Source organism: Epargyreus clarus, unplaced genomic scaffold (assembly GCF_041222505.1).
Source record: "Epargyreus clarus isolate Ecla_fem2 unplaced genomic scaffold, WU_Ecla_fem_2.2 ptg000014l, whole genome shotgun sequence".
In the NCBI taxonomy this organism is placed as follows: Eukaryota; Metazoa; Arthropoda; class Insecta; order Lepidoptera; family Hesperiidae; genus Epargyreus; species Epargyreus clarus.
Window position 1 is genome coordinate 5,013,382 of NW_027332222.1, and position 11,540 is coordinate 5,024,921.

General features: G+C 31.5%; 1 protein-coding gene across 1 annotated transcript in view; it reads left to right on the top strand.

Moving 5' to 3' along the window:
• dally (division abnormally delayed protein) overlaps positions 1-4,044 on the top strand; it is a 186,930-nt gene extending 182,886 nt beyond the window's left edge. The window contains exons 8-9 of the mRNA XM_073079569.1: positions 631-799; positions 2,415-4,044. Coding sequence (XP_072935670.1) covers positions 631-799; positions 2,415-2,551 — 306 coding nt within the window. The 3' untranslated portion in view covers positions 2,552-4,044. The remainder of the gene's footprint in view (positions 1-630; positions 800-2,414) is intronic.
• The last annotated feature ends 7,496 nt before the right edge of the window (positions 4,045-11,540 follow it).

An 11,540-nucleotide genomic window follows, 5' to 3' on the forward strand; every position in this document is an offset into this window, starting at 1 on the left:
ATATGCAACGTACTCGTACATGAGTACAAAAAGTATTTTTGAAAATTCAACTCCTATGAGCGCCAAAGAGGGATGAAAACTTGTTACTTCGAAACGACCTTTTAGAGTTTTGTCTTTCGAAGATAAAAAGAGCAGGCTAATTTTGCAAATGGCTGAACTAACTTTGTCAGAGTTTTTGAGGAGAAGGATCAATTTTTTCGGTGCCTAATGTATTTGGTAGTCATTAAAAGCAGCATATTCAGAAGAATGTTGTCAGTTATGTAAACGTGGATATAGTTGCAGGAAGATTATTAATTTAGGATATATTTTTAGAAGATTTAAGTAGCAAACTAAAATGCAGTCCACCAAATGATGGTCAGTGAACACTACCGCCCATTAACATGAAGCCGATCACAGATGCGTTACCTCTTTGAAGATCTAAGATGATGGTGTCATATGTAAGTCAGCCAGCATACGCACCCTTTTATTGAAATGCAAGAACAGCTACACGCAATGATCAGGATCAGGATGGATGTGGTTTGGTGTGGTTTAATACCTTACCCGTTGATCTGTATTCGTTCTATCACCTTTTAAGACATACGTTCATACTACTTAACACACATCATTATTAATAATATAAATATTATTCAGTTGCTAGTATCCCACTCGTGGGGTGGAGGTGCGCCGGCGGCGGAGGCCTTCATGCAGGGCGACGAGGCAGAGGACGAAGGTTCGGGTTCCGGGAGAAGCTACACCGATGATGACGCAGCTTATGATGCAGAAGGCTCTGGCGAAGAGGGCTCTGGAGTTCAAGATGGTGGTAAGTGGCTTATATTTTGTATAACACTAACGTATGCATGCAGACTACATGAAGGGCATGTTTTTGACATCAAGATGTCATATTGCTCCCAAATTGGTCTTATCGAATGTCGGGCTTTGGTGAATTTGAGCGGAGTCTACCCGAAATCCGCCATAGAAGCAATTGAAAATAAAGCTGAAACCATAGACCTGTATCAAAACAAATACAGGACGAGTCGTTTCAACCACAAATACTGTGGTTAAATCGACTAGTCTCTGCCTTACTACACTTCAAACAAGCATACAATTTACTTCAAAAGTAAAGTGACTTAACTAATGTGATAGTTTTAACTAAGAAAAAATATATAATCAGATAGTTATAAACCTTGTTATGACAAAAATAACACAAGAAAACAAGTAAAGCATAATTAAATTAATTGACGGGATTTTCATTGAAAGCAATCGACTTATCGTGTAGAATATAAATGTACTAAGAATTTTATACGTGACGAAGATATAACGATAGATACCAGTGGGATTATTGAATCAGATTTGCTTTTATAATAATTTAAATAATTTAGGTTAATTTTAATTAGAATTTATGTAATTTATATACTTATGACATATTTGCATACCCTTTGGGTTAGGATAGGAGCACAAAACTTATGTATTTCACGCATGTATACCACCTTATCCTGCAATAAATGAATTGAATTTGAATTTGAAATTTGAATTTCAAATATCACAATATAATATGGATTATTATCAACTATTATTCACCCGCAATAGCTTTAACTGAGATTAATATGTGGTTGCTTTGAAAATATTAAAAAAATACTTGATTTTCTAAAATAGCCAATAAGTTGATAGGTCTACAAATAATTCATATAAATATTTTATGAAAAGCTATTTTTAATTTCATATATTTATTTTAATCCCACAATTTATTTTCCATACTACCGGTTTAATCCAGTTTTTTCCAGTTTATCTTAATATTTATCTTTGAATTTATAAGTATCTGTCATTTTACGTAGACGTAAATTACTTACAACTGGGTGTCTGCAACTTATCATGTTTACATAAATTAGTTACTACACCGGTTCACGTTTTACAAATAATAGGAAACGTGTAATTAACTAGTTGATTTAATTACTGATATCTTGTGTGCAAATATTGCATGGAGAGATACCGAAATACTTATTTAATCTGACAACCTCAGAATTAGGTAGATTGCCTCAGCAGAAATGAAAATCAATGCATACTAAAGCAGTTGTTATAATAATTAATAATAATTTTATCACTACCATTATTTTACATGAACATTTATTTTTGCATTATGAATTAATTTATACGCACAAGCATATTTTAAACATTAAATTGGAAATTGAAAAAAAATCATTTTTATATCGTTGTAAACAAACCCAAACATGAATTTTTATTCAAAAAATAATTATTTGTTGGCATGATGTAATTTTGAGCTTACATAAAATATTTTATTTTCACTTACAAAATCCTAATTGTTATACACAAATGGAACCATTTCCTTTCGCGACATAAAAATATTACCTATTGCTTTTGTGTTTACCTATTTCATTGAACTCAGAACTGTTAATAACCTTATTTTGTTATTTAAACAGCAGGCAAATCGTTCGCCGGCGAAGAGACCACGTACTCGGCTCCTCCGAAGACCGCCGGGGCCTCCGTGCCCAGGCCTCTGGCCTCCATCATTCTGGGCATCACGGTGCTTTCCTACTTGAGCTATGCGCTCACTTAAGCTGCTCCACACCAGCGCTGTGACCCAAGACGGCTTTCCGAGCCAATGACAGTAACCACGTAAGAATCCCCATATCATTTGTGTGAAGTGATGTGTGAATCGGATACAAGTGTTTTACGATGTGGCTACACCCGTGTAACGTGAAGTGTGAGACTCTCTAAAGTACAGACTTGTACACATAGACATAAGTACTACGCGTATAGTCCACTCCAAACTTCTAGTCCGCTCTGAAGTTGTTGCGCGCAGGTTTATTTAGCATATACTCCGTAACGTAAGGGCACACTAACGCAGTTATGTACCCGTAGGCGAGAGCGGGCAGCGGAGGGTGCTGAGGGGAACCCGCGCTGTCTTCGTCCCGCTAATATCTACAATTTGCTATTGCGACGCGACTCGTTTCTATATTCGGAGCGGGTTAGTAGTTTGGCGCGGACTCTACTAGCAATAAAAGACACGATATTATGTTGAATTTTAAAGGTATTATGGAAATCGATGTAGGAGTTCAAATGTCCTGTGTAGCTAGTCCCAAACTAGTTTTAATGCAAGCTTCCAATGTAGATTTTTGTAACGACGTACAGCAGGACGCATTTAAAATATCATTTTAAAGTCTGCAATTGTACGGAGCATATCAATTTTCTCTTTTTGTAAATATTTTTGGGGTCGGTGAATAGTTTATACATTTATGGGAGCTTTACAATACTTCTGCATTTAAATTCTTGTGGTGAAGTGAAATTATTGTCATAATAATTGAATAAATGTTTGATAATTTATCGTTGTTGTAGTGGATTGGCAATAATTTTTATTATGAAAGTATAACGATTAGATGAGTGATAAAAATGGACAACATTAAGGGTTCTTTTAGATCTACAGACATTGAGCGTGTCAGACGCGTACCGTGGCAGACAAAATGTATTCTTCTGCACAATACGTATTGATATATTTATATCAACCGTAACAAAACACACGAAGTGTCTCTCAAAAATTTGTATAAAAATATGATTTTGTCTGCCGCGTCCCGTGTCTGATACGGTCCATGTCTGTAGACAGGACCTAAGGATCGACTGTACAGATGTGTAAATACCTTAAATCCTACTGGTCTAGGTGCTTAGCTAGTAAACATGTTTTGTTGCCATATTAATGTTACGAATATTATTATTTATAATATTAATTAAGTCATAATTTAATCTAATAATGTTATGTGATACAGATTTAGTACTTTAAGTTAACGCAAAGGGGAGAACTGGTATAATTTTCACCGCTAGAGGCGCCTCCATTGTTTCATTCCATGGAGATCATAAACTATAGAATTCCATAGAAGATTAAAGATCACAAAATGTCAAAGTAATCATATTATAAAATTTATTGACTATATTAAGTGTATTTAAAAAGCGACTAAAATAACTATGGGCACATAATATGTAGGTCTACTTTCCTATCTCATTCCAATAATTCAGAGTGAGAGCATTATAGCACCATGGTCGTACGACCAATTGAAACTCATAAGATAGACTAGGATATTCAGTGGAGGCGACATCTACACTGAAAATTAACTACACTCCTGTTATGTATTGCATTATGTATATTATTTTCTTAAATATGTTTTTAAATCAACCAGTTAAATGGCAATAAAATAGCAATAAAAATAAAATATAATATAATATAATATTTGTAATTCAGGCCTATATTACACAAACAAAATACGTTTTTTCCGATCAATGACGTATTAAATTGTGTTTTTCTTTTTATACGCGTTTTTGTATTATTTCTGTCGTAATTATGAATTTTTATATTTATTTATGTTCTCTTATTAAATTATTTTAATTTAGCTACAAAATATGAATAATTAAATACCACATTTAAATGCTATTATAGCAATATAAGACATTATCAAAGTGTAATGCAGCTGAGAAATACGTACGAATAAATTAGTCATAAATAGCGAAATATATGAATAAATAAAAACGAAAAAAATATAAAATTATATAAAAATGATTGTGCTTTAAAATGTATGGTGGGTCGTCATGTAATGACGCGCTAGGGATGGATGTAAATGAATTAGATAAAATATAATTTGGAGGATGTAAGGACCAGAGCACACACCTTACAAAGACAATCTTGCAATAAAGATTCTTAGCGATTATATAACGTGTGCGTACTTATTGTACACACGTGGGAAGTTATACTTCTTTTGCGTAGTTGATAAAGAGGGACAGGCTTAAAGTAAAATTGCTTTTAATTTAAATCTAAATATAAGTACATTAAATTTATTTACAAGTTCATCCATCAACAATAACATATGATAAAATGTAACAATGTCGATTTTCTGTAAACATATTAGGTAACTCGTAACTATCTTCATCCGGTAAAAGTATTACCTAAGTGTTATGAAATGCGAAAAGCTCACAGCTAACTTCATTCTGTGTTACAACGCGCGCAACTTTTCAATCGGTAAAATTAATTCTCAACTGATTTGGTATACGCCAAAAGAAGTATAACTTCAAATAAAAAATGAACAAATACACTAATGTAAAAATGTACATAGAAATGGTGAGGCAAAACCAATCGTAATCGGAAAGCGAATTATCATTCCAATTTCAAAATATTCGTTTTTACGATTACTTAATAATTTACACAAAAATTCGAATAACCAGTCATATAATTGGCATTATTATTATTATTATTATTAAATAACTGAATTATCTGTGGAAATCAGTAATACAAAGTTGATTGTCACAATCATAATATGGATTATAAAAATCCATTCCGATTACAATTGTAGCCGACCAAACTCGAAAATGTTTAGTCATTTTAATTGTATTGTATCCAAGGTGTATCATGATATTATTGTTAACGTCTAATAGACATATTTGTAGATCTGATTTCGTCTGATCTTAAAATCACAGCGTTTAAAAGACTTGTACCACCGCCAACGTGTAGGGTGAAGCGATTTAGATAAAATAATCATAAAATTATGTTATTATGTATGAAATATAATTGAATTAAAAATAAAAGACAATTAATTCAATATGCAAAATACATAATATCTGTCTGGTAAAAATATACGTTAGTTTATATAAAAATAGGTAATAAGTTAAAAAGAATCACCAAATGAATGTGTCTTATTTTAATATGTACCGAATAAGTAGGTACAACACCCGGTTTTAATTTCTTTATTCCCGAATGTGTAGCTTACACAACCATAATTGTTTGTTCGTTTGTATTCATGTTTCTTTATCTCGCTTGTATCTTACACGTTTGCGATGTGACAAGTCTGTTTCTGTGATGTTTTATGATGATATATACGTGAAAAATATATGTGACTTATAGCTCTGAGCTTTTGAATATGAGCCAATGATGGTGAATTACAAAAGTCAGTTAAAAATATCAAAATAAATAATTTAGAGACAGGCTTACGGATAATAAGTATAAAATTATTATCGATTCCTACTTAAAACATAAAAAATGTTCCAAAATATATTGCTTGTATTAATTGATCTACCAATCTATATTGCTTAAGAATATCTGAGTATTTGACGTATTTTTGTGAATATACATTCAAACCCCTATTAATTATTATATTATAAATAATTGTCTGCCAGTCATTTAATTATACACACTGAAATATAATTATCTTGATTTTATGTCATTTATTATAGGTAATAATATTATAATAATGTTATTAAGAAGATTCACTTAATAATAAAATCTACTCTTAATAATAATAATATAAACTGTAAAATGGAGCTTATGCAGTATATATTTTATTGATACCAATAAATTATTTCAAAATTAACGAAAAATACTATCAATATAAATAAATCTATATTTACAAAATCAGCATTTGGACTTACATTCCACTAAATTATTATCAAAACCAGTGATGTTTTTCGCAAATAACCGAATACTCAGAATTCTTACTATAACTATATCAAATGTGTACACCAAAACTATTGACAATAATAAAAATCATATATTGTAACGTTAAATATTAGACCAATTGAATTATAAATTATTTATTTATAAAATGACAATATCCCATAAAACTAATATTATCAATATTATTGTCAATATTTCTTGTATATGACACTATTGGTTGGTTGGTCACCTGGATTTTCCGGATCTTGTTGTAAATAGTACTGGACAAATAGTGTGTTTATATTATGAAAATAAACTGTACAATAGAATATTTGTTTTACTGAGTCTCCAAATTGCTTTTAACAAAGTTGTTATTTCGATATTCTCCTCTATTAAAATTAAAACTATTTATACGCATATTTTTAGACTTTTTGCAACATGTACAATTACAAACACGCACGCAAGCGCACACACACAAATATATAAATATACACATACTTACTCGTACGCAAGCGCACACACACTCATATAGCGCACATACGCACATACATACATAAATACATACAATTACGCGTCAAGGCACAGTACAAAGTCAAGGCGAGACCCTACCACACAGAAATTCCCAGTAGCTTTAAGTGTAGATAGAAAAAGCAAACATTTCTTCCATATTTCCTGTATTCACTGAAAAGATTTTACCGACACATACAAATTACGTGATATCGTGTAACCTTGCTCAATATTTTATTCATGTGGCTCATTGTCTGAACAGCAGGTAAACGCCGTAATGCGTGCCTCCTATATTTATTTACAAGTGTTTTAGCTGTTCATTTCTGCTTTAAATTCATAAGCTTTTATATTGAATATACGTTCCGGCAAGACTGGTTTTGTAGTGTGATAATAGTACCCCATCTGATGTCAAATGGTCATTGTCGCAGACAGCTTATAAAGTGAAATAGGAAAAATAGGACGGGAATTCCATTTAAGGCCGATCATATGTAAATGAGTTGCACTGCACTGCCTAAGGAATAGTTTAATTTGAAATAGAATTTGAACAAGTTCAACATTTGTTAAAAAAATCTAAACAGTTTTAGTTTTTAATATAGTATACAATAGTACGAGTATATAACAACAATTGTAGCTCAAGCTACTTACATTAATTCATTACTGGAACATGTTACATTTATTACATAAGAATTTTATAAAGTTATGCATACAAAGCCAATTCAAATACAAAGGTAGATACATATCACATTGTCCATAGATTTCCATCTTATTATCAAGCAAAAAGCTGTAAAGCTGAAGTAGCAAAAACTGTGCATAAAAACAAAAACAAAACACAGGTAGGTATATAAAAATAAATGCAAATTCAATAAAATATTGGTGGACTAAAAGTTGTTCCCCACGAAATGCCTAGCGGCATTCCGAGACGATCTAAGCCTTTTATAGAACTAACGGACTAAATCTGTACAGACGGACTGCTTGTTTAGTTTAAACTGTATTCACTTTAAATAAAGCTGTGAACCGTATGAAGGACTGCAGTGGAATTACACGGTTCACTGGTCCCGTCGAGGATCATTGGATTCCTAAGTCCGAAAAGTTTATAGAGATATTTATTATAAATAACTATCTAAAACAATGTTTTATTAAAATATTTATAGAATTTAGTAATACAAGAAAAAATTGATATATACCACAGACCACACAAAGAGAAGGAAGTTATAAATACAGTTCCGCAACGTTCAAAAAAGATCTTGAAGATTTTGTTAGTGGGCTACTTCTATTATATTAAAAATCAAATATTAATTTATGAGTATACATATTAAATTATATGTGATATGCTTATTAGGTAAGATTGCTTCCAAAAATAATCGAATTTCAGTTCAAAAATGAAAGTTTAAAAAACTTCAAGTAAGCATATGAGAATTACTTTATTACTCTATCAATCTAATATTTAAACCAAAATTGTTAACAAACCTTCACTCATTCTCATATTAAAATTACTTACTTATTGAGTAAGACACGAAATTATTTATACCCAACTATACAAATGACCGGATACTCAAATGCATCTGAATAAAATATTAGCCACAAGGATGACGTAAATTCGACGATAAATATCCACAAGTCACCCCAGCATGAAGTATATCAGAATTCAGTACGCAAAACGCATTTATGCGTATACATTTGACTCAAATTGCGTAAGAATCAAATATTCGTCACAAGGACAGTGTAAATAATTCAGTAGATCGAAACGTGTACAGTCAGCCCCAAAAGTAGATGCACAGATTTAGGTTTCAAATACCTATGCACTCACACTTTCATAAATAGTTCAACACCCCTATCATTAGATTAGATGAACACTACATAGCCAAAGTAGCTCAACAATGACATAATAATATCATATTCGTGACGTCAGCCACGCCAGCAACGTAGTGTTCATCTAATCTCATGCTAGGTGTATTCAACTATTTATGATCGCTTGGGTGTATAGGTATTTTTGAAATCTATGAAGTTCATATACTTTTGGAGCTGACTGTACGTCATGACGGTACAGATAAATTAAAGTATGTATTCCGAACGGTTCATGAGCGCGGACTTATTTTGACGTCTGTTACATTCAAAGTTACTTACACAAATGTGCCACTTTGTACAGATCAGTGTGGACTTATATTGACCTGTGCATTCAAAGTACACTTAAATAAATGTAGGTATTTATTCAAGCTTACATTTAGTAGATATTGTTCAAGCTTACAATTTTTACTACTAGTCGTAAAGATACAGTAAAAATAGTTTATATGATTGGACTAAATGGACATATTTCGAGTCCAATAAGCCCTTAACCACATTTTACGAGTGTGTTTACTGATATTGATATTACAATTATTTTAGCAAATGGAACAAGTTCCAATAGTTTCTTTTAATCTAAGGATAAGGCTAAGTACTTCTCTGTTCACATCTGTAATAAAATGTTTAATGCATTAACTGGCCCGTTAAATTAACAAGCTTTGATGATTAACAAGCTTTGATTACAGATGTCCATGGGCGGTAGCCACTTACCATCACTGTATGCTCGTCTACTACTTCTATGTTATAAAGAAAAAAAATGTATAAAATATACATTAAAAAGTAGAAATTAAGCATTAGAGTTCACCTGTGAACTGTGTTGATGGGCAACATTGCTTAGTGAAACCATAAAAAATTCTACTTCATTACTCTTGTTTCCAAACAAATTGAGTTAAATTAAAGACATCGGTATATTCATTACTCATCTATTTGTCTTACGATCGGGAAGTCGGGTCTCGAATCAAATACCGAATAAAATAAATCCGAGACTCCGTATCGCCATTTCACGCGCCATTTGTTGCGCGAGGTCGAATAACGCCATTCAATTCCTACAATGGCTTATGCAGAAACAGATATCAATTAGAAATGTTTTAGGCACTAATGATTCGGGCCTGAGATTAATTTGTGTTTTGCCTAGCCTGCGCTAAACCAGCAACTTGTCCGTTAAAACGGAATTGAAAATCATATATCAATTAACTCGAACTATATAGAAGTTTATGTATTTACATCAAACATAATCTAGGTTGGTTAATCGTTTTAAATTATATATTCATACCCTAATTAGTATGAAAATCGAACATTATCTTAAAAGTGTAATCCTCTAGTGAACGCGTAGATTTAACGAATGTATAGATATATAGAGATTATATACGGTGCCTCCTTCTATTGCAATAAAACAGATATGGCGCTACAAACGTAACATAAGTTCTCGTTACAAATTGAGAAAGTTACTACATAAGCCTTACAAAGTTACACAACTTGATCAAAATTTAAAGCTTTCAGCATCCTGCAGTAATTTTCACACAGTATTTGATGAATCGGTCACCATATAATTAGATTATTTAAAAACACCATTTACTTAATTCTAAAGATAAGATTATGAAAAAGACTAAACACATTAAATAATATTAAAAGTAAGATTTATAAGCAACTGAAAGTATTTTTTACGAGCACAGGTTAATAAATTCGTCAATTGATTATGTTTATTATTACATATACTTAAAAATCTTGAATTCATATAACGGCATTTCTATTTTAGTAATATTCTGTGGTCACATGATACAGAATACGGTACTTAACCTAAGCCTAACTTCGTAGTGATTTGTTAGGCTACAAGAGTATTAGGAACGAAACGACGACGTTATCAATAAAGTAATAGTTACCCATTAGACAGAAATTACTAAGAAAGGGATTATGTAGAGTTGATTAGGTCGAAGCCTTAGTATAATGTCTTGTTATGTTATGTTAACTTAAAGGCTTTTTTAAAAATATTTTAAGCAAAGGACGGAAAAAAGAGTGTTCTTAAAATTAAAAATATGCGATGTATAAAAACAGTATATAGAAATATATGTTTGTGTGTCTTATATTATAAAAAAAAAATGTAATAAATTACAAAAAATAAATCCGAGTTTACGATTTTATAAATAAAATCGTAAACTATGCATTTGATTATGTGATGATCTTTAGCAAACTTGTTGTGCATGAACTCACAAAGGTTTCTGGGTTGGTACGACCAATTTCAGGTCAGGTGGCGTCGCTGTCATTTCAATGAAGGTACAAATTTTCAGTTACTCGTATATGTATGTCATGTTATTTTTTTAAAACGCGGGCGAAGCCACGGCCACTACTAGTATAGGTATAATACATAAATATAGCTTTCTTAATTCTTGCTATCAGGGGTGGTGACTTATTTTAATTACATTTATAGACATTACAAAATTTAAATACTAAGAATCTACTGTGCCTTCATAGATTAGTAAAGATACTTCACCGCCTTGAAATTGAAAGAAGCCGCAAAAGGCTGATTGCTCAGTTACTTTTTTGAATTCTTGACAATTAAAAAAAATTACAAAAAAATTACGAATAAATAACTAATACTGCGTAATTTACGTAATAAATAAATAAGTATTTCAAATATTTTAGGGACATTTTACCACGGAGACGTGGCAAATATTATTACGCAACTATTTCAATTCTCAAAACTGCTTACATTTTCTTGTTAGGAGTGAGTTATCTTTAGTAACCTATGGATGCCTTTAATTCCAAACTAGAATATTTCAAATAGACATCCTAT